This window comes from Anser anser, assembly GCF_964211835.1.
Source record: "Anser anser genome assembly, chromosome: 17".
NCBI classification, from domain to species: domain Eukaryota; kingdom Metazoa; phylum Chordata; class Aves; order Anseriformes; family Anatidae; genus Anser; species Anser anser.
Window position 1 is genome coordinate 2,963,145 of NC_139738.1, and position 22,733 is coordinate 2,985,877.

The window sequence follows — 22,733 nt, forward strand, 5'->3', positions numbered from 1 at the left end:
GATTAGCATTCCTTTGTTCTCTGGCCTCTGGATCAAAAGTGAAATTCCGATATCTGAAGCATTTGCACAGCCACCATCAATCACATCAGTGCTAGTCATTAAAGTATCCAAGATTTTGTGCCATACAAATCACCGCCACACACTAGGAATTGCTCTGTTAACTCTTTTCTCAGGCACGTTCCTTCAAAAACAGGGATATCCGAGCCAAGGCAGACTGAGTTTTTTCACAGTAATTATTGCTTTAAGAAGCATCTTGTTCTCCAGCAGTGTTCTGGCTGATGCAGGAGAATGTTGTCTCACCGTGGTTTGTGAGTGTTGGACTCGGTACGTCAGTCAAGGCAAACCCTGGTCCTCGTTTGCTCTGCTAAAGATAGAACTTTCCAGCCCCAGTTGTGCTACTGCAGGATCCCTTCCTGCAAAGAAGTGCTGTTCCTTTCCAGGAGATTAACTTCAAGTGTTGCAGGGTTCCTTGAAAGTCCCGCTGTTTTGAATGAAGCCCACTGACATTGCTGGAAAGTGCTCTGTTTCTCTCGCATGGACTTTGAAGTCTCAGTCCAAAATCCTTTAAACTATTTCTGTTTAATAGCGTTCAGCCCGAGGCACTGTGAATTTCCTGGGACCTTTTGGTTTGGGCAGATGTGTACGAATAAGGATACAAACCAGGGGTGGTGTTACACGTGGTAGGACTTCATTTTCCTGGAGCATACACCTCTTTTCTTAACAGGATCTGCCAATGGGCAAAGACGCCACTTCAAATCAATAACCAAAGCCCTGAGAGAGAGTTTTGTCGTAGATCTGGTCCCCCTGGAAAGGAGTCTGTGCTGTTCCTCAGATTTTCACATACCTGTGCAGGCGGTCAGGTAGCCAGGCCCACAGTTGACTGACAAAGTTCAGACCAAAGTGGATGCATTTTTAGATACATCACAGAAATTTTCACATTTGGACAGCAGCTAGCAGGCTAGAAAACGTTGATGATTATTTGGCTAGTGTTGTTTGTTTGCAGATCGGTCTCCAAGAAAAAAAACGATTTATTGCTCCCCACATACTTGAGTATTGATCGAATATTGATTTTTTTTTTTCCAAATGAACACATTGCTTTTTGCCACTAACCAAACTAACTTAAAGCAAAAGCAAAATGTTAGCGTTTGTTCACTTGATAAGTATTGAAACTGCATGCATGGATGGCATGGGGTATTTTCATGCATATTAGCAGTGCATGTACCGAAGGAAGCATTTTCAGTTTTCATTGTTTCATGCTTATACCTGTTATCAATATTTTGACTTGCTGGAAAAGAGCAAACTTGGTTCCCTTGTGCTTTTGAAAGGTGGGTGATACGGGGAGCTGGGAGAAGGGAGGGAAGAAGGGTCCTGGATTCCTGTTGGAGAGTTTGAACTGCAAACACAGAGCACAAATGAATTTGCTAGGACTGAGAAGATGGGAGCAGGAAGGCGGGCTGAGTGCTGTATCCAGTGATAATAGGATATCTTACTATGTATAGAAAGGGTGATTGAATTCTACGTGGTTAGCACAAGGCTGGTAGACTCCTAGAGCCAGATTCAGTCCCCTGAGCTTTCGTTATTAGATGCCAGTTTCTCTCCATGTATAGGAGAAAGGAGTTTCTAAAGGAACTAGACTCCTAAGTCTAGTTTTACTATAAAAATCAGCCAGGAAGTTACGAAGCCTCCGGTAAGTCAGCTCTGCCCGTAAGAACGTGTGAAATATGAATGGAGCTGTGACAGCTGCTGAGGCAATGGGGAGCAGCATTTTATTTATTTATTTATTTTTAAGTGTTGTGCTGAAAAAATGCAGGGCAAAGTAATGCTTCTGTTGCGTTAAGTGACTTCATAGATCACAAGGCTGCCATCATCAGAATCCTGGAAAGTTTTATTTATTTATTTATTTATTAAGGAAACCTCTAGCCTCATCTTGATGATGGAAGCTTTCTTTTCTAATGTCAGTTCTCCCCAATTGCGCTGATGTCCAAACCTTAAAAAGATGAGTGGAGGCTGATATCCATGCTGAAGACATGGTCATCATCTTTCTCCCTGCAGAAGGGTATCATTCCTGACAATTCACAGTCTCTGAAGCATTGATAAAAGCTGTAATTTATGCCATCGATAGGGGTGCATTTGGGAACCTTTGTGTTTTTGCATCTGTTGGTCAACCTGTATCTTGAAATGTTTCATCCAGATTGGGAGCTGAGAAGTTCTTTTCAAGCCGTTCATTTCAAAGAAGCATGTAACCTTTTTGCTTTTAGAATTAGAAGAATCTCCCTTAACTGTGAAGAGTGACATGGCTACTATTGTCAAGGTTATGCAGCTACCAGACTCAGGCCTTGAAATCCGGGACAGGATGTGGTTAAAAATTACCATCTCCAATGCAGTGATAGGTAAGCAGATCAAGGGAATGCTGGGGATAAAAAAAACGGCTTTTTAGAAGTCAGCTGCAGAAGCTATGCAACCTTTTTTTTTTTTTAATCCTGTTATGACCTGTTTTTTAATCCTGTTCGAGTGAATTAGATAATGTGAAGATTAAAATTCAATAAAGATTAATTTGGTTTTGGATGTTCCTGGGTCTCCTCTTCCTTTTTGTCATTTTAGGAGCAGATGTGGTTGACTGGCTTTACACACATGTGGAAGGCTTCAAAGACCGGCGGGAGGCTAGAAAATACGCCAGCAGCATGTTAAAACACGGCTACCTCAGGCACACTGTGAACAAAATCACCTTCTCGGAGCAGTGCTATTATGTCTTTGGAGACCTCTGTGGCAGTAAGTTCACCGTCTGTGAAGGGCAGAGCTGCATGTGTGTCGTCTCTTCTGTGCTCTCAGGATGCACAGAGGAGTCCTGCAGGATTTCACAAGTGAACATTTCGGAACAAGCCATTGTTCTGAAGCTGCATGACAAGTGGTTGACATTTCTTGCTAGGCCAGCAAAGAGACCAGTTGAAAAAAGATGGGCTCATTGAATAGCGTGTTGCACTGGGGCTCAGGGAAGCTGGATTTATTTCTGGCGATGCCAGACTCCTGCTTGTCAGTCACGCTCAGTTTCCGATCCATAAAATGGGGATTATTCCTCCCTGACTTACAGAAATTCTGGGTGCTCAGTGGTAAATATTAATGTCTGCTCTACCATGTGTGATATTGTAAGTGAACTCTGGAGACTGAGTCCCTCGTAGGCACCCTAAGTGCTGTGCAAGCCATTAGTAACATTCAGGAATCAGCTGCTAGGGAGGAGCACAGTTTTCACCTTTTGTTTCTTTTCCAGATATGGCTGCACTGAACCTCAACAATGGTTCCAGCGGAGCCTCGGATCAAGATACCCTCGCTCCACTTCCACATCCTGCTGCTCCCTGGCCGTTAGGCCAAGGATACCCGTATCAGTATCCTCTGCCCCCTCCGTGTTTCCCACCAGCATACCAAGACCCAGGCTTTAGCTATGGTAGTGGCAGTGCAGGGAGCCAGCAAAGCGAAGGTAAGCTGGTTAATCTGGTGTGTATTTCTGCAGCTGCCATTATCCCTGACCATTTGCTTGACTTCCTTAGTATCGTTTGTGTTCCAGTCTTGTGGTTCTGTACGCTACTTGCATGGATTTGGTGTGACTGCACCTAATCAAAAGCGTTTGTGTATGTGGTGGGGTGGGTTAGCCTTTCAGCTCTGTATTCAAACTGCCAGCCATGTTTTAAGCGAGTCAGTGCTGCATCCTGTTTGTAGTTGTGCTGTAGTTCTGGACCCCATGCAAAGTGCCAACGGGGAGCAACCAACATTAATGACTCAGTTGTCCACCCTGTTAAAACAAATTAAAAATGAAAGTTTTGACCCTATTTAGAGGTCAGAGACATTACCAGTGGTGGGGGCTGCAGTTGCTAGATATGCCTAGAAATTAGGCCACTGGATTGCTGATGGAACAGGGATTAGAACCGTGGTGCTTTTGGCTTTTTGTTAAAATTCAGTATAATCATTCCTTTTGCTTGTGTAAGACAAGTGTGAGGTGGCCAGCCAGAAGGTTTACAGGGCTGAAACACTGCTCACAGGGAGGAGAGTCTATTTTAGAATACATGATAGGGGAAAAAAGATAATACTGCATGGATTAAAAACCTGACCTCCTCCTTTCCTGCTGTAGGATCATTTTGTTATTCATTTTTAAAACTTAGTAAGTAAAAATTATGTATTTTATGGCTGTACAGACAAGGCCCTACTGCTTTCTGCTTTTATGTTTTTTTAATCGCTTCCAAAGTGAATTTTGCTTTTGGAAATGCTGCCAGTAAAGAAAAGGTGAGGATTCCCTGCATTTTTATGATAAACATCCAGTAAACTTGGATGCAGCTTCTTCCTGATAGATTTTGCAAAATTGCACGGAAGAATTTCAGAACAGGAACTTGCTCACCGGATTTTAGCACTACTGCTTCTCACTTTATCTCAAAATAAGTGTCTGTGAGGACGCTCGCAGTGGTATCCAGAGATTTTAGAGCTGCAAGCTGATTGTGCTGGAAAGAATGTGGGCATTTGTTGTATTTTGGCAGCTGGTTCTGTGGGTAGCAGGCCATTAGATCTCTGCCGCTGGAATAGGAAAGGTATGGTATTTTATCCATGCGGCACGTGTTACTGGCAGAGACCTTACGAAAGGCACCAAGAGTGTTTCATTTTGAAGAATTTCAACTCCTTCCTTGTTCTTCATTTGGAAACTACACTGCTGTGTTGTTTCTTGTTTTGTAACTGTTATTCCCTTGTTTTGTTCTGAGCAAGCATTAGACTGAAGGATTCATAGAGGAATGGCTGACTCTAGGGGATTGGTAAGCTTCAAACGCCTCCATGATAATAATGACTTCACAGCATGATCATTTAGACTCTTGTGACCCAAATGTTTAGCTGTATTTTTTTCTTTTCTTTTCTTTTGAATTGCCTTGGACGCTCAGCCTGTCTCAATGCACAGTAGTCCGGTAGTGTGACGTTAGCATATCAAGCTGTCTGCCCCCTGTGTGACTGTGCTGCAGCAGCCACAGAGAGAATGGCATCAGATAGCTCACCGTCAGCCGAAATGAGAAAATCCCATCACCGGTCTCTTCACTGCCCTTCATTAAAATAAATAAATAAATCCTAGCTCCTAATTTATTAGCCTGATGTAATCCGTCCGGATTGGACATATCTGCCAGTGTCCTTCCAGTGCTGGTTTACTCAGACATTTGAGCACTGTCCAGATGTTTCAGGCAGGGACAAAGAGCTTTGGGACACAAGATTGCACTGGTCACTCTCAATATAGAGTTAGAATTGGGTTTCGTGTGTTCTTTCTTTTACGTGCAGTGTTATTTCATAGCTGAATTCACCTGTTGAATGAGGGTGCTGCTCCAGAGCCCCCAAAATGCCATGTTTCTGATATGAATGCGATGCATTTGCTGATACTTACAGACAAAAGACAAAGATTTGAGTCAATGGATAGAACGGGATGTGTTCTGGGAAGCAGCAGGTGAGGAGGAAGATCTAGCAAAGTTTTCTGTGAAGCTGCAGCTCTGTTCAAGGTTCTGTTCTAATTTAGGTTGCTGCTTATTTCGTCTGGGCCATACCATCTGACTCTGCTCATGGTACTCAGGGCTTAGGGTATTTCGAAAGTCACGAGCAGGCTTGCTGTTGGAAAAGCACTCATGTGAGGACCGGCTCCTCTGCAAAAGGTCGTTGCTGTCACCACAGTGTTTAGGACAAGGTCACATCCCTGTTCAGGTAGGCGCTCACCATATGAAAGGACAGCGAGAGATCATCCAGTGATGGCTGGAGTTTGTATCTGGCAGTAACAGAGGGAAGGCTGATGGCAGTGTATCGTGGCAGTGCTGAGCACAACTTTTCTCAGCACCTCAAATGCAGATTTTTAAAATTCATTTTAAAGTTCGCCCTCTAAGACAGGCCAGTCCCTGGCTGCCAAGAAGGTGACGTTGTTGTTAGATTGACTTTAGAATCAAGGACTAGGAGGACTTTTTGATTGTTCTGTGACGGGCTTTAAAGGCATGTCAGGGAGAGAGTGAACCTTAGCATGACCAGATGATAACAGCTATGCTGCTGGTTCTCAGACTGTTGTATTGTAGGTGGTTTCTCTTTTCTTTCTGTTTGCCCGCTCTAAGCATCAGCTGTGGCAGACAGAAGGTCATGAACATCTGTAGTGCAAGATTGGAGCAGCTCTGAATCAGTCTGGTTTTCCTATTTCAGTGGCCCTAGAGACTCGGTGGCTCATCCAGAGTCAAAAGCTGGTCCCGTATCCCACTGGCTGGGGATCCTTGCTGGCAAGACAACCTCGCACTAGGGGCTTTGGCTTAAGTCATTACCCAGTTCCAAAGGGCAGAAACTTAATGAGATATCACGTAGGGTTCTTTGTTCTGTTTTTAAAAGAATAATTAACTTGGGAACATCTCCTGACGTCTATCCTATCTCTGATGGTAACAGAGCATGACCTTCGACATTCATGTAAAATCAGTTCCACAGTTTAGTGAAACTTGTTTGTGGCAACAACTCAGCGTACGTGCCAGCAGCAGTCCTCTGGTTTTCTGAGTTGGTTTAGTGGCCTCTGCTGGGAATATCCTGCATGGTACTGATTCGTCGTAGAGCAGTTCAATAAATAACTGGTTTTCAGGAGCTCTCCAACAACAAAACACTGTGGTGATGAATTTTAGAAGGATCTATCTACTGAGACCAACAAAAGGACATCTGTTAGCCTCAGGTGATTTAGCCTCGAGTGAGCGTCTGCCCAGTGTGACCCACGGTGGTACAGGAGAAGTCAAAAGGAGTTTCCTTTAGAAAAACGTCTGCCAACAGAAGATAGCAAAGGCGCAGACAGTTCTAATTAGCTTAAACCTCGTTTGCTTGCGAGTCAGAACCTGAATGCCCGCTCCTTCCTTCCATTTTTGCTGCTGCCCTCTCTGTGGGCAGCGAGGCGGCGGCGGAGCGGGTGCCTTCAGCCCCTAGTTGTAAGGTAGCTGCTGCTTTCACTGTGCGAGCTCTGAAGGTGTCTACGTGTACCTGTGCATGGCACAACCTCGTCAGCTTCATTCTACCATTTGTCACCGCTAAATGCCATAAGCCACCGACAGCACGTTGAGGCCTGGTTTTGTTAGCATTGTCGCCATTCCAGCGGTCGTACCTGGTAGGAGCTGATGCTGGAGGGGGCAGTTGGAGCTGAGCTAACTCTGCTTTTCTGTGTGTCCTTCCCCCCCCCCCACCACTCTTGCGGGCTTTAGGAAGCAAAAGCAGCGGCTCGAACCGAAGCAACAGCGAGAACAGCAGGAGAGCTCTTGGCAGAGAGAAGGACCGCAAGTCGGCGGGCAGCGGCAGCGAGTCTGACCACACTGCCCGCAGCGGGGGTGGCGCCAGCGTCGTGCGTCGCGAGAGGCCCGTCAGCCAGCTCAGCCACCGGAGTCACGTCTCTGCCACCCACAGCGAGAGAAGCCACCACAGCCATCATTCTTACGGGCCTCCGGGAGTGCCACCCCTCTACAACCTCCCCAAGCTGGGCTCCAAAGTCTACGGGACGAGCGGCCCCCCCGGAGGGCCCCCTGTGAGAGAACTGAGCTCCGTGCCTCCGGAGCTGACGGGGAGCCGGCAGTCCTTCCAGAAGGCTATGGGCAACCCTTGTGAATTCTTTGTCGACATCATGTGAGAGAGGAAGTGCCTTCAGACTCTGCTCGGGGGAGGGCTGGGGTGGGTTGTTTTGGGGGTGGGTGGGAAATCTGGTCATTGTCGAACAGTCACCAGAAGAAACTTGGCTGTCTTGCATGTCACGCCTTCCTGGTTTGCAATTGTGTGTTGCAGAAAAACCAACAAAACAAACAAACAAAAAAAAAAAACAACAAAAAAAAGAGACAAAAACGATGAACGAAAAAAACCTCCTGGGATTGTTAAATATCAGCAAACTGATGGCATCTTTTTTTTTTTTTTTTTAATCCTTTTATTTTTCTTTCTTCCCCTCTTGTTTTTGATTGTGGTTGGCTGGTGTATATTCACATCTTAATGAGCTTTGGTAACTGTGGCACCTACTTTCAGTGCAATTAGTGTATCTTTTTGGCTGATTCAAGGACTATTATTTCACATAACTCCTGGATTTCCAGTAATGCATAGTAGCACTTTTATTTTCCTCTGCTTTTTGCCCTACAAGGAAAAAAAAAAAAAGAGATTGTTGGCTGGTAGCTGTGATACTGCCTCGTAACGCTGTTTCTTGGATGCATCAGTCAGCGAGCTAAGCAGCCGTGGCACCTGCGAGCGTGCAGACAACCCGTGCTTGGAAAGGAGCAGGCTCAAACCAGTTCCCAGCAGAAAGCAAAGTTGTGACTACCTTCTTCTACTGACTAGGGAGTATAAATCGATCTTCGTTTTTTCTTTAGATATTATCCTGTCCAGGAAGTGGTGGAGTCTTGCTGCTGTATGTGTTCCTCGTGCAAAACGTGTAATGTTATTTTCATTTAGTATCACGGTAGTGACTTTGTAGCTGCAGTCTGTTCCTGGGCATTTCCGTCACATCCCTGCTGACAGGTGTGTCTGTTTTTTCTGGTTATGATGCGCACTTGCTTACTGGTTTTACAAGTTGTTTCCACAGAAATAGGATGATTGCTGCTATGCAATTGTTAGTGTAGCTGCAGCTTTCCCTTGCTGAAAGGGATATTTCTATCAGAGACATAGGTAAATCCTGGCTCCCACTGGGACGTGGCTATTCATCTCGATCACCTCTTTTTCCATTCCTCATTTCTGAGCAGTGTCTTCCTCTTTTTTCCCCAGCTTAATCTCTGCTTTGAAATAGAAACCCAAATATACCTAATCCCGATTGCAGTGTGGCACAAAGGAAAATGTTCTAAGCAAAGCTGGGGGCTAGTTGTCAGCAGAGAGGCCAGAGGGTGTTTGGAGAGCAGCTCATAAATGGTACAGTGAGTGCATCGTATAGCTGACACGGAGTGGGACCTGAGCTAAAACTCCTGCTGGGGAGCTTTGGCTTAACTGCTGTTGTCTATCCCCAGGATTTCATGACCGTATATTCTTCGCTCTTAGGCTGTGGACACTTCGTAAGTGTGTCCAGGAACCTTCTCTGTTGTTTAAGAAGCTTTTTTAAAAGTATCTGAACGAGATGGTAAGAGCACACCCACACTCACTTAGAGGGGCTCATGTAATGGGAAATGGGTGTTAATCTGCAGCCACTCGGTGGCATTTGACCATGGGGCCATGCCTCAGTTAAATCCTTTGCTAGCTACCTGTTTCTGGCAGGCTTTAGGACAGGTGCTTTAAAATCGGTCTTTACTGTATATAAGCATTTTCTTCACTGATAAGAAGCTTCTTTGTTACGTTCCATGCTATATGGGGAGTGTGACTACCCAATATGAATGTTAAAAGAGAACGTGGCTTTCTCACTAAATACATGTAGTTCATGTTCCTTTGTCACCTTGAAAAATTACTCTTCAAATGCCATTTTTTATATTGTTCATTCTGATAGGTTTTTTGTCACTACTTCTTTTCTTACGACAGATCTGTGTGTAAACACATCCCTTATACAGAAGTCAAGCAACATTTACAAATGTCTGTGTTAATCAGAGACTTAAGTCTCACTTTCAAAAGGGAGCTAGGCATTTAGGAAGCTGTGTCACTCAGACTAGGTACCCGAACTACTGGGCTTCTGAACTACCTGAGTGCTTTTGGACTGCTTTCTTTCCAAAAATCTCCCCAAAACCTGTATAACGTTTCTGACAGTGGTGCTTTCTTCATAATCTATCTGATGGGCTAGTGTAGATTGCAGACCTGGTGATGACTTGTTCAAAAGAATGGCACTACCTGAAGCTTGACTGTGCAAGAGAATCCTTTCCTTTCCTTTCCTCCTCCCAGCAACACAGCAAAGACACTAACTAAATGGAGTAAACCATTTTGAAAGATCGACATTGAAAGCAATGAAATAAATCAGGGTAAAAAAAAATCTTTACTTCTGCTATGTCTCCAGGAGACACTGTGAAGGAGTCTGTGACTTTCCTGACAATCACTAGTGGTTCTACTTTTAAATCAATTTTAACTTTTCTGGTCTCTTATATATTATGATTTTTCTGGCCTGCTTTGTCTTAAGGCAGAACTTGCAGGACCAGAGGAAAAGACTGTCATTTTAATAAAATACTTCCGAAAGGGATAAAAACTGGGGGCTGAGCTTTTGCCCATGGAAGAAACGTGTTTAATTTCCTCATGTTTTTTCGAGAGTTGCAGTTTACACACTTGCTGGTGTTTTCTTTTTTTTGTCTTGTTGTTGTGCTGTTGGCAGAAACTGTTCTGCGTCTTGCTGGTCTTCGCTGCGATGTTGAACTGACGGTGTTATATACTTCTGTGTTTGTGGGTAACTCTGGAACGAGGCTGACAGTCCGGAACATGGGTGTGGGGAAGCATTCGTCTGCGGAGGAAACGAGGCTGCTAAATCCGCCTGAGTTAGCTTCACCCAAGACCAGGCATCCATTTCAGGCAAATAGGAATCGCTCTGAGCGTACTGCCGGGTTTGCGAGTTGGTTAGCACCGCAGAGCGCGTAGAGCCTGCTATTGACAGAGCGGTAGGAGAATGTAAATGACCATGTTGTGAACAGTGCAATACATAGTGGCCACTGCGTGGAAAAAAACAAAAAACTCCAGTGTTTCCCCCCCGTAGCGTACAGTGGAGGGGCTGGCTTGACTTACGGGAAAGTTGGGCCTGAACCATTGCTAGCACTTAATTTTCACAAGTGAATGAAGACAGAAGATTTCCCGAATCCCACCCTTGGCTTTCGATGCATGTGCATTTATCTTTGCAATAGCGGGGGGCTGGGGCCGAACTGTGCAAGTTTCTCTTACCGGGTACAGTACAACGTGCAGAAAGAAGTGCCGCTGGTGCCAACGAAGCTGCTTGCAGCAGGAAGTACTGTGCCAGGTGGAGGAAATTGTGAAGGCTGCAGTCCCGCGGAACCGTCTTTTTCTTTTATCAGGGCCTGAAATTTCTCTCAGATTTTAATTGTCAAGTAACTGGCACTGACTGGGCTCTAGAATGTATGGCCTACCCTTCCACCTACACTGAGAAGCGGTGGGTTTGTTATACGGGGCACTGAAACAACCTCACAACAGGAGCCTTAAATAGCTGACATTTTTCTAAAATTCTGGAAATGAGACCCCCAGCATCTGCCCGTGCCCTGCAGCTGGGCTTAATGTTCACGCATACCTGCCAACGGCTTTTAGCAAGGACTGACAGGTATGTTTGGAAGATCGTAGAAAACTTTGAGAAAATAGTTTGGGATGACGTCTCCTGTCCAAAGGAGGTAGTATCTGTGGGGGTTATGTACCCACCCGATGTATTAACTCTGAGGAGTAAGGGTTTTTCGGCAAATAGTCTTAAAAGCACTGCTATTGTCTTTTACCTCCCGTTAATAAATTTCCTTTTCAAAGGTAACAGTCCCCTTGACACTTTATCCAAAGGTATATTGGATGGCAAGCAATGATGCACAGACATTGACTTTTGATATTATTTTTGTTCTGTTCAAATGGGCAGTCCCATCTTGAGACTTGACAGCTCATGAGTTGATGTAATTGTTTTTGTTTTGCATTTAACTGGATTGTAATAAGATTGACTTAAAATTATTAATTCTAATCAGTGATTAGAAATACATGTAAAGAATTTTATGTACAGTAGAGGAACAAAGTTACATGATTTTAAATAATGAAAACCCAGACTATCACCTATTCTAGAATTGGTTCTACTCAAAGAGTGACCTCTTACTAGCATGGACTGCACTGTTCCTGTTAAATGTCTATTGCATAATTGAATTCTTTTTTGTAGATATTGTATTAAAACCCAAGTGTCTGTATAGTTAATATATAGCTGCTTATGTGTAAATGCTATTTTAAACACTAAAAAGCTTTTAATTTTATGTGATAACTGCAGTGTATGTCTTCAGTTCTTTGCACTACTGCACTATCTTTAATTCAAGAATGAATTATTGGTTCAATCTTACTCCTTTGTTTTTTTTTCCCCCTGCCCTCACTGAAGTTTCGTCCTCTCTGCAGAAGAAGGTTGCTCAGGAGCTAATGATAGGGAGCAGGATTCTGTGTTTTGATGGTGCTTCAGAAGTGCTGACAGTTCAGAGTATGACAGGAGCCCTGTAAACGTTCACAGCTAAACTGGGTCACAGACGATTGAAATGCAGAGGTCTTACTTTTAATGACATCTGACTGGAAATACAAGACCCTGCCATTCATCAGAGGTGCTGTAGCTTTGAGGTAATGACTAATACATCGGTGCAAAAGTAATGCTCTCATCATTAATTCCCCTTCCTCTTAATTACCGGGCTTTTCCCTCTCTCAGTTTGGCAGGAGTAGGTATACAGGAAAGGCTGCAGAAAGTTTGTGGAAGTAAAAGCGTCCTGTTGCAAAGAGGTGAGCTGGAACAAGTTTTTCTGCCTGCAAACCCAGGAGATGAATCTGCTGGTAGAACCCATCAGTGTATGCAGCTGGTTCATGTGAATATTCCCTTTCTTCTGGACTCTGCACGCAAACCGCAGCAGAGACAAGCTAGGATCGTTAGGACACTTCTTGCAGACTAACTGGTAAAGCTGAAACCATGGTGTATTCACAGCATAAGGACACTCGGCCTCCCTGTAAGGTCAGAGGGATTCACGTACAAAGAGCCACCACAGCTTGATGTGAGGCAGATTCCCTCTTTTTAGCTGGTAGAGATCCAGCTGATGGGAGAAGGTACAAAGTAGGAGACACCTATTACAAATGGCACAATTCTGCACCGGAGGTATATAAGAGCCTATGAGATGACCTTGCAGAATTTCCCATATTCTCCTTTCCAAGCCATGTTTGTTTGCATAGGACATAAAATGATCATTTTTCCAGTCAGGTGAATATTAAACGATCAGAATTTGCACATGCGCTTGCAGCCTGTTACTGCAGGGGCCTGATGGACTCCAGCTGACCTAGTCTGAATTGTCTGCAGGTGACTGGCACTGGCTGAACACTTTAATCAGGTACTTTTCCCACTTTCTCCCACTCCCCCCAAAAAAGGAAAAGAAAAATCTGGCTATTGTGGCTCTAGCTCTGCTGCCAGAAAGAGAAGCAGTAAAGGTAAATTTGGTTTTTTCTTCTTTATCTCTGGAATGATGATCAAAAGTTACTGCTGCTCTGCTACGAAATCGCAGCACTGAATTGAGGAATACTGCTGCGATCCTCAGGTGCTACAAGATGCTTATGAAGACTTGCTGTGGTCTCCAGACACAAGGACTTCCAGTCTCCAGGTCAGATTTTTACTCTCTTTAATAATGCTGAGGAATGGTTTTGTGCAATGTTTCACGTTTTTCAGGTACACCAGGAAAAAATTATGTGCAGGTAGCCACAGAAATATAGGACAGCTGGATTTGCAATGCACCAGTTTATTTTTTAAACTGAAAATATTCTCTGGTTTAGATTCATTTGCAAATTCTTTAATTGAGCTGAATTGATGAGTTACATTCTAATAACCCTTAATGGATAGCTGGAAAACTTTATGTCTAAAATGGGAAATTAAAGAGCAGTATGGTTGCTTGTCAAAGTGGATGGGGAAAAAAATCTTAGAGAAATTTTACTCTACTGTTTGGTAATAATGTCAATTAATGATAAATTTGTTCCATTTTCACTTCTTGTGGTTCATCACCTCTACACTGATGCAATTTATTGCAAAAGGGGTGTAGAATAAAGATTGTTTAAAGGATACAAAAACCCACCATGTACAGCCTTTACTAAAATACTGCGTTTTACTTTGAGAAAGCACTTGTTCTCGACTAGTTGCTTAACTTCAGTAACGTGAAATCATTTTTTTTTAACAATTGCATTAGAGACAATTGCACTTTTGCCAGGTTTATGAACAGGTAAGTATGGTAGCATCGGTTAAAGATGTTAGATTGAGTTGTATCCTTTGCTTTTGAACTGAAGTAGAGATGCTATCATCATTCCTCCTTGATATGGCATGATTGAATATAAATGTCTCTACTACTTCGCATTGAAACTTTAGGGAAAATAGCAGTAGAGTGATAGCTGCCACTTTTCTTGACTTTTCTGAGAAAGAAACTGACTGGGTAATATTTAATAATTATTGGCTGACAGTTGATAGTGCAGCATACATAACTAGACACCTCACATTACACCAGTGCACATGGCAACCTTCATGATAGATGAATGGATATAATAACTTGGTTATTACTGTGACCCTGTGTAGTCGAAGATATTGTCTGCCTTCTCTTGCTTAGTTTCTGCCATAGGAGCCTGCAGTGGGCTGGCTGGTTTCTCAACAGCCTCTTGGAAGTGTGGAGGTGGATTCACATTTATTACAAAGAGCGTAATGTGGAACACAGGGTTAGAATAAGGACTGAAAGTGCCAGACGTGCTCATCAGCTCTGAAAACATTTAAGAGTAATCGTGCTGTTGTGATTCTGTTAGGCAGGGTTAATGATCCAGCAACCCTGAGCACCAGCAGAGCAGACCCAGTTCATCAGATTGTGCCACCTGTGCATGCAGCTGCATCAAGTTACCTCTGGTATGTCCATAGCAATTACTTTGGAAAGACCTGGAAAGTCCAGCCTTCGGTAAAGCAAAGCAACAGCAAGAATTCTCCCACTGGTAGCAGCAGCAGCATAGCCTCTTTTGTCCTGGGTTTTAGTCCTTTTGATGATGTGGTCCCAGGAGTCTCAAACAACAACAGGAGAGGTAAAATACAGCAGGCGCGCCGAGGAGAGAGCAGGCCTTCCCCTCAGCTGGGTCAGGGTCTGCAGTTCTAAGGTGCTTGGCTGGAGACTTCAAGATTTGTGGTGATCCCTGAAGCTGCCGAGTCAGCTCTGTCACGCCGTAGGTGTTGCAGTGTTGATTTTGCAACGCCTTGGAGCTGGCAGGCTGGACCTGTAGGCCAGGGGAGTTTGCACACCTACAAGAACAGACAGGAATAACACCTGTATGTGAACCAGTCCTGCTGGCCTATAAAAGGTTTCAGTACAAACGTATTCGCCTAGCAGGAGGAAGGTGAGGCTTTATGCAATTTCCCTGTATTATAAAGTTCTTTACACCCTGTGCATGGGGCAGGAGGTCTAAAAAGCTCCAGATTATGTGATACTGGCAGATCCTTCATCTATTTCTTGTGTTGGCACTTATGTTGTCTATAGCTTTGGCTCTCGTGTATTTCTGAGGAGCAAGAGAAGGGAAGTGATGGGCGAGTCCTGCTGTCTCAAGCCTCTGCTCTCACAGGTTTCATTTTCTGGCACACACACGCTTCTGCAACACCTGTCATGCCCTGCTTCTGCGTTATCTGCACTCTTACAGCAGCTTGCTTCATCAGATCTGGAAACTTGGTCCCATGCTAGGACCAGCACAGAGCAGTTTTTCCTTTATGAGTATCTCTTGTCATGCCTTCTGAAACTATCGCTATTGCCTGTTGTAAATTTGCCTCTTGTAAATTTGATACTGAATGGGGCAAGCTGCTTGCCTTTCTGGATATGAGAATTCTCCTGCTGTTCAGGGAACTGGGGGCATGCTACATATGAGATATTTCTTATTACTTAAAGTGTTTGACTTATTTTGTCCCCTTTGCAAATGTCCCCCTGGGTAAGAAATGTTTCTTCCTGGTGATGTATGGCAGGAACTTTTTGCCATGATTTTGGATACTGTGATTTGCACTTCAGTGTGTCTTGTCCTGATTTCCATGTTCTTTGCAAACACACTAATGATATACAAATGAGTGAATTGGTATTTGAATAGGTAATATACTTTCCATATCACACGTACAGCTGCTCTTACGTCTCAGAATGGTTTCTACAGATTTTGTGACAAAGTCAAGAAAAGTCCAAAAGATTTTTTTTTTCCATAGTAAACATTACTTAACAGAAATTTAAACACGGATTTTGGAAGGTTTAGCTTTTTGTTTCACAATGACATTATGATGACTTACAATATGAAATTTAAACAGAACCATCTTGTTAAAGTATAGACAGCTCCTGTTGAGGCTGCAGTGGGTCTACTTTATTGTCTGTTCATTGAGAATCTCCCTCTGGCTCCTCTTTGATGGAATTCTGGAAATAATTCACTGTGTTCAAGTCAGGCTTGAGCAAGATGATGTAGCACTTAGGGATGTAGTAGGTCCCCAGGATACCCAGGCTGATCATCAGAATGGTGCCGATCTGAGTAACAGACCTGAGAACAGTCTTCAGGGTGGCAAAAATAGCGACGAAGAAGATCCAGATGATGAAGTAGGTTAGGAAGGCAAACGTGATCCCCCTGGCGACGTTGTACTTCTTGCCAGGAGTCTCCACCATGAAGGTGCACAGGAAGCAGACGATGGCCAAGCAGCCGTTGTAGCCGTGCATCAAGGCAAAGGCAAGCCAGGACCTGGTGTCGCACACCAGCAGAACCTCAGTGCGCAGCGACGTGTAGTCGGACACCAGGTGGTCAGGGCCCAGGTGGAGGTAGCAGAAACAGAGCAAGCACTCGGTGAGGAGGCACAAGGCAACGACGAGCCAGGCCCTCCTCTGCGTCACCCAGGGCAAGAAGGTGGGGGCCCAGCGAGGGAACTCGGTCAGAAGGGAGATCTCGAGGGACTTGGTGAAGAAGGTGGAGAAGCAGGCATTGAGGCACAGGGCGTAGACAATCTGCTGTGTCGTACAGAGGCTGTTACTGGGCTTCCCGATGTAGAGGCAGGAGCTGAGACACAGCAGCACGAGCGCGAACAAGGCGAGGAGGTTTCGATCGCCTCCAGCAGCCTGCACGACGGGCGTCTCGAGGTTCTTAAAAAACAGCACCGCTGTCAGACACGTCAGGCATAGGGTGATGGACGTCAGCGTCAGCAAGGCAACGGTGAGCGGCTCGTTCCAGAAGAGGTACCTCTCACTGCGGTCGTAACATCGCGTGCTCCGCACGGGGGACCACTGATGCTGTAGGCAGGGGGTGCAGGTGGAGCTGTCTGCAAAGTGGCAGTGAGAAGGTGATGGTCGTGTTGGAGTGCTGCTGCAGGCAGTCTGGGAGGAAGGCTCAGCTTTGCAGCTGTGTCGAGTGCTGCTTTGCCTACTTCCCCCCCTTCCCAAGTGGATTGGATCTCCAAAGCTTGTAGTTTTTCGATCTCCTTTTCCCTCTACTTCTCCACCCTCCCCACAAAAGGATCCACATATTTTTTGTCTTTGTTTCCTTTCCCCAAGAAGGATCACTAGCTTCCAAAAGGCCCCAGAATTTCATCATGTACTTTTCTGCTAGCTAAGACCCCAGAATTCATCATACCCCTCTCTCCTGTACCTCTGAGATAAAACATACACGTTGTCCTTACGTATCCTCTTTGGGATCAACAGAGGAAGGTCCCACACAGAAGACCTGTGGAGCAAGAGCAGGCAATGCACAGCAGAACAGAAGGGAGACAAATTCTGCCCTGGCAGTGTTTCCTGGAGGAGGAACCCACAACCGGCCCTGTTCAGCCCTGTGAACCTGTGTGACCTCAAGTGGTAGAAAGACATAATACAGGTAAAGTCAGTGCCATTCACAGACCTCACCTTCAGAGCTGCAGAAGGTGTTTTCTGGACAGTCCCTACAGTCGTAGCAGCAGAGGTGGAACCCTTTTATTTCTCTGATTTGTCCTGGTTTACACTCTCTAAAGCATTCCGATGTAGGCTCCTAGACAAAAGGGTAAATAAGTGTCAGCCAGGCACCTTCAGAAGTACCGTATCACCAAACAAATTAAAAGACTTTGGCTCTGCTTTGCTGGTGTCACATCTGTGTTTGAGTCCTAACCGGTGCTGGGAATACCTTTCCTACTTCGGCATAATGGAGATGGATTACGTGTTTGCAGGGGAGCAAGAGTAGCATGCAGGCTAGGAGCTCCTAGTTAACAGTTCTGATGAAGTGGCAAAAAAGTTTATTTCCTCTTGTTATTGATTGTGCTTTTGCCCACCCTCTTTACCTTTTGATCTGTAGTGTGAAAATGAATCTGGGACTTGTTGACGTACAAGGACTCTTCATAGTCTCCCACTGGCAGATGTGTAAGGGTGCCATTTTTCCAGTCCCATATTATAAGCTTGTAGCCAGGGTTTGTGCCATGGGATTCATCAAAGCTGAAACTCTGGCCATTCACCGTGAACGCGAAGGTATTCATGAAGTGCAGCAGCTGAGGAGAAAATGAAAATCGACAGTAGATATCAGTACAGCTGATATTTTTGCTTGGAGTATGATAATGCAGGAACCTAATTGCTGGCTGATAGCATTGTCCCTTACAGGGGCTGAGATTGCAGCTATCAGCCTTCCGGCAAATGTTTTGCCCCCTTGTCTGGCTGCGTGCAGCTCTGATGCATAAATTGGATGAAAAATTGCTCCTTGTCCCCCTGACCTTCACTCACCTGCCAAGATCTGATGGCTGCTTTGGGACATCCTTGGTGGGTGCAACCCAGCGCTCTGTGCAGCGCGTGAGCCACGCTGTGCACTGCAACGTGCACTGGTTGGATTTGGGAGCGGCTTAGTATGGGCGAGATGTCGTGCAGAGAGATGTGGTCACACTGTTTGCAGGACGTGCCCAGCACGCCAGAGGCCATGCGGTTGTAGAAATCTCTGGACTCCTGGCAAAATGCATCCTGCTGGACTGAGGTAAAGAGGTCAGCGACGTATTCCTGGAAGCCAGGGACTGTGCTTGCTTTCATAATAAAGCCTAAAACTGTTCCGATGCTCTGGATGTTTGAGGTGGAGGAAATTATGTCAGACAACAACCAGGCTTCCGTGCCAATCCAGACTTTTTTGCTTAGTCCCATCCTGATGCTCTGTTCCAGCAGGGCTTGTGCTGGCTGTATGAAGGCAAAAAGGACAATGATGTTGACTTTGGTCTTGTTGATGAGCTCAATTGTCTCTTTCAGTTGGACTTTAGCCTTGGGGTCTGCAGTGTCTGTAGGAATTAGCCCCTCGTAAGCAACGCAGATGCTGTGATTTCCAACTATGCGCAAGAAGTGCTCTTGGGCTCCTCGGCCATATTCATCATCGCTTCCAATGGTGGCAATCCAGTTCCATCCAAACTTGTTGAGCAGCAGGACCACAGCTTCCACCAACTTCTTGTCACTGGGAACGGTTCGGTAAAACGTCGGGTACAGCTCCTTGTTGCTGAGCTTCTCGCTGCTGGCGCGGTAGCTGACCTGCAAGTTAGAAGATCAGACAGAAAGCAAAACAAAGAGTAAAGCTGAGGAAAGCGTTCACAGTCCAGATCACTCTCCACCTTGCTCATTCATTCTCAGCACACTAGATTTTCAGAAAAGGTGGGTCAGGATTGTGGGAAGGAAGAATTTACCTAAAGGGATGGGTCCGTGTTGGCTGCATTTACCAAGAGAATCTGGCCCTGTTACCTGCCTCTGGTAGTGCTGTCATGCATGGCTGTCCCCTTCCACTGCCCTTTGTGTCCATCATCACAGCACTAGTCCTCGTCTATACTGATAACAGTAATTAGCTACTTCCAACGAAGAGTGACCCCCCAAGGATTCAGTCATACCTTAGCTCAGGGCTAATTTTACCTGACTGTTATGGCTCTCTTTGTTGTGGTAGCTGAGTGCTTACAGTCACAGATGTATTTTCCGGAGATCCTCCCAATTTACACTGGGAGCTCTGCTAATTATCATTATACCTGGATCACAGAGCAGTGAGTTACCCCTCTCTTCTCTGCAAAGTGAGACACTGAAGTGTGTTCCAGGAGGGGAGTTTATTGACCTACCCAAGATCACACAGGAAATCTATGGCAAAGGCTTGAATCTGCACTTCTAATGGCCCAGGTTCAAAGACAGACATTGTTGTTGGCTTAGATGATTTTTGAAGGTATCTTCTGACTGAACTATTGTATTCTATTCAATCCCTTCCCCACCAAAAAGAAGAATTCTTGTTTTTTCCAGAGAGTCTCTTTACCTGGGGGATCGAGAAAAAGCCGAATAGTTTGGCCGTCACCAGGCAGAGATCTGACTTATGCGGTCCAATGACAGCAGTCACGCGAGGCTGGTAGTTGGTGTAGTTGCACGCTACTCCGATGCCTGTTGTGCCGTTTCGGGTCACAAATAGCAAGCTGGGCTGTAAGGCTGCCAAGGGCTCAAAGCAGGTGTCATAAATGTCATAGCCCAGCTTTACTCCCGGCAGAAGTGACGTGGAGTTGTTGATCTGATCAATAGCAAACTTCATCCCGAGGGCCCATATTAGCCCATCTACAAATAACCTGCAAGAAGAGGAGACAGGGAATTACATGATCCACCAGTGCTGTTGTCGTGGTGGTCAGCTTATTCCGCATTCTCTGGCATTTTAGCATCCTGTCTGTAGTGTTGGCTCCATCTGAAGTTTGGCTGCATCAAGAAAACACAAGAACATTTTCCATTTCAGTCATAAATTGTCACGGTGATAGCACAGCACACCTTAGAGCTAATCTTTGTTTCCATCCCGCCTCTGACATTAGCCCGTGAGACCATCGAGTGCTATCCAAAGGACTACCTTTCTCTCCCCAGCCCAAGTGACCAAATTTAACACATACTAATGAAGCTAACGTTCCTCTTACCTTTCACACACAACTAGTGTGGGCTCTGATCGTGCCGTCAGGTTTATGGTGTCCATTCCAAAAGGGAACAAGCCTCCTATGATATAATCGCCAGGCCTTCTAAACTGAGTTGAGAGGCATGTGGGTTTGAGAGCTACTGCGTAACCAAAGCTCAATCCCAGGAGCAGGTAAGGGACCATTATTTGTCTATTTCGGAGAAAATGTTTCATGGAAGTGATAAAATGTGGGAGAGGGAATAAGGGCAGGGGATCTAGTCTCAGTAGGTCCTGGGAAATCATTTTAAATAGAACCCTGAGAGATGAAAATCACATGGAGAAATTTGTTTAGCAAACTGCGTTAGATGCGTAAGTCTATGCTCAGTGGGCAATAGTCAAATAGGCAGCAGTACCCAATGTGTGTCCTTGGTTGCAAACCGTTGGCCTAATCCTGCTTTCCTTTACTCATTGAGGGCCCTGTGTGATGCTAGAAAAACATGAGATATTTTCCCTTCCTCCTTCTCATCTCATTTTTGTTAGAAGACTGATCCCTACAGTGAGAACACTTACTTAAAATACAGGCTATCTACATACACTGTTGTGCATTCTCCCATCCACCTCGTCCCTTTTGACAGTATGGATCGCCTTGGAGGTCAGTAGAAGGGAAATAGCAGCAGCAGAACTTAAAACAATTATTGCTAGAAAGACAAGGAAGACATTAAATGCTGCTATTAAATACAGCTGTTTCTCCAGGGATCTGCCGGGTGCTTCTCTCCAGTTACAAATGCTCTTTCCTGTTCTGGACTGTTCATTCTCGCTAGGACCTGCTATCCCTCTACAATGCTTCAAGTTCCTGCTGTGGTACGAAATTTTTTCTCTGGTTTCCTAATTCTTATTTGAGCCTTTTAATCCATTAATTCCCCCCAGCAAGTGACACATGCTTTAACTCTCAATGGTTTTCAACTCAGTGAGAAAGCAAGCTCTTTCTTACTTAGGCTCTTTTCCCAACTTTGAAGTGACCTGCACTGAATGAATGTCACATAGTTTATTTTTAAATTAACTCCAGAATGATAGGTTGAGTTGCCTGAACTGTAGGGTAGTGGTAACTGTCTTACACAACAGTAATTTATATATATGTATTTTTAAGTTCAAGGTCACCTCATCATGGAAATTCTCAAATCTTCCTCAGGACACCACAAGAACTTAACAGGTGTGAACCATTCCTCGGCTGCCACTTTGGTGAGCTATTACTCATAGCTATCCTGCTATTTTCAGAACATATTTTCAGAAAATAGCAGGATATATATAGCAAAATGTTGTTGGCCAATCTAATTTTTCCTCACACTGAGCTGTGATGTTAACTTCAGTTTGCTGATGTAGGTACCAGTTCCCTAGCATAGTAATTTAAGTTGGTTCATCATTTGCATTTTTTCTGTCAAGTCTGCATTTTAGAAAGCAGGATACTTCTGAATTGAAAAGTTCAACTGAATTGAGAGTTCAGTTCACTGCAGTTTGATAACTTACATTTGTACTGTATCACAGAAGCAGCTTGTACCACAAGTGGTATTACTTTTGCTGCAAAGCTAGGATTTTTTCATGTATCTTAGAGAAGCAGGCACATTATCAAAAGCTAAGTGTATGTATGCATGTTTTGAGCAAATGACAGTTGTAGATATCTGTGTCTATGCTATACAGTTACGTTTGTATCAGCATTTTTTTTAAGGACACCCTACAGGTTTCCCTAACTTCTTAATGGAGTACTTAGGTATTAGCTTTAGTTACAGAACTTCATTTAAAAAGTTTCAAATAGAAATTCAACTGCATGGAGTGAAAAAAACCAAGCTGCTTGAAGAGTGTGAGTGTTGCATATAAGCAGTTATTTACTCCCCCACATATTTTCAGGTGAAATCAACTATGCTTACTGTGGGATAGGAGATTATGACAGACTATGGATTCAAGCTCCCTCTAGTGAATCTGCATATTGTTGCAGCTTTCAAATACAGCAGTTAATGTAAGTGAAGGAAGTGAAGGTGTGGTGGTGGTTTTTTACTTCTGGATGCGGCTGCATTAACGAAAGCAGACCGACTCTGAACTTGTGCAAAGTGCAGGACCTATTTTACTGAGTGTTGACTACCAAGGGCTATTTAAAAGCCTCCTGTCATTTAGAGATGGGAATTTCCTAGAGACACTGGGAAAATAAAATTTTCATTAGGCAACACCTTGTTTAAATGTGA

The 22,733-nt window shown here is 44.6% G+C and overlaps 2 protein-coding genes across 4 annotated transcripts in view; one reads left to right on the forward strand and one right to left on the reverse strand.

Annotated features, from left to right (window-relative positions):
* DVL1 (dishevelled segment polarity protein 1) overlaps positions 1–11,893 on the forward strand; it is an 83,699-nt gene extending 71,806 nt beyond the window's left edge. For 2 of the 3 annotated variants that reach the window (XM_083803189.1, XM_083803190.1), the window contains exons 12-15: positions 2,259–2,390; positions 2,602–2,769; positions 3,266–3,472; positions 7,218–11,893. In XM_083803189.1, coding sequence (XP_083659315.1) covers positions 2,259–2,390; positions 2,602–2,769; positions 3,266–3,472; positions 7,218–7,636 — 926 coding nt within the window. In that variant the 3' untranslated portion in view covers positions 7,637–11,893. The other variant, XM_083803191.1, reaches the window with a different exon arrangement.
* TAS1R3 (taste 1 receptor member 3) lies at positions 10,666–22,664 on the reverse strand. Its single transcript, XM_083803216.1, has 6 exons — positions 20,525–22,664; positions 19,891–20,191; positions 18,354–19,133; positions 17,921–18,124; positions 17,514–17,634; positions 10,666–16,936 (listed from the first exon to the last, which is right to left on the reverse strand). The coding sequence occupies exons 1-6, from the start codon at positions 20,800–20,802 to the stop codon at positions 16,011–16,013; spliced, it is 2,610 nt and encodes an 869-aa protein (XP_083659342.1). The 5' UTR covers positions 20,803–22,664; the 3' UTR covers positions 10,666–16,010.
* Positions 22,665–22,733: the final 69 nt, after the last annotated feature.

Bases quoted from the DNA above. Each gene is read 5' to 3' on its own strand.
- TAS1R3 (XM_083803216.1), bottom strand. From the start codon at position 20,802: ATGATTTCCCAGGACCTACTGAGACTAGATCCCCTGCCCTTATTCCCT. The intron at 18,125-18,353 runs GTGAGTGAAGGT...TTTTCTCCTCAG, and splicing joins CAGCCATCAGATCTTGGCAG to CTGCTGCACTTCATGAATAC. The intron at 16,937-17,513 runs GTGAGGTCTGTG...GCCACTTTGCAG, and splicing joins CACCTTCTGCAGCTCTGAAG to ACAGCTCCACCTGCACCCCC.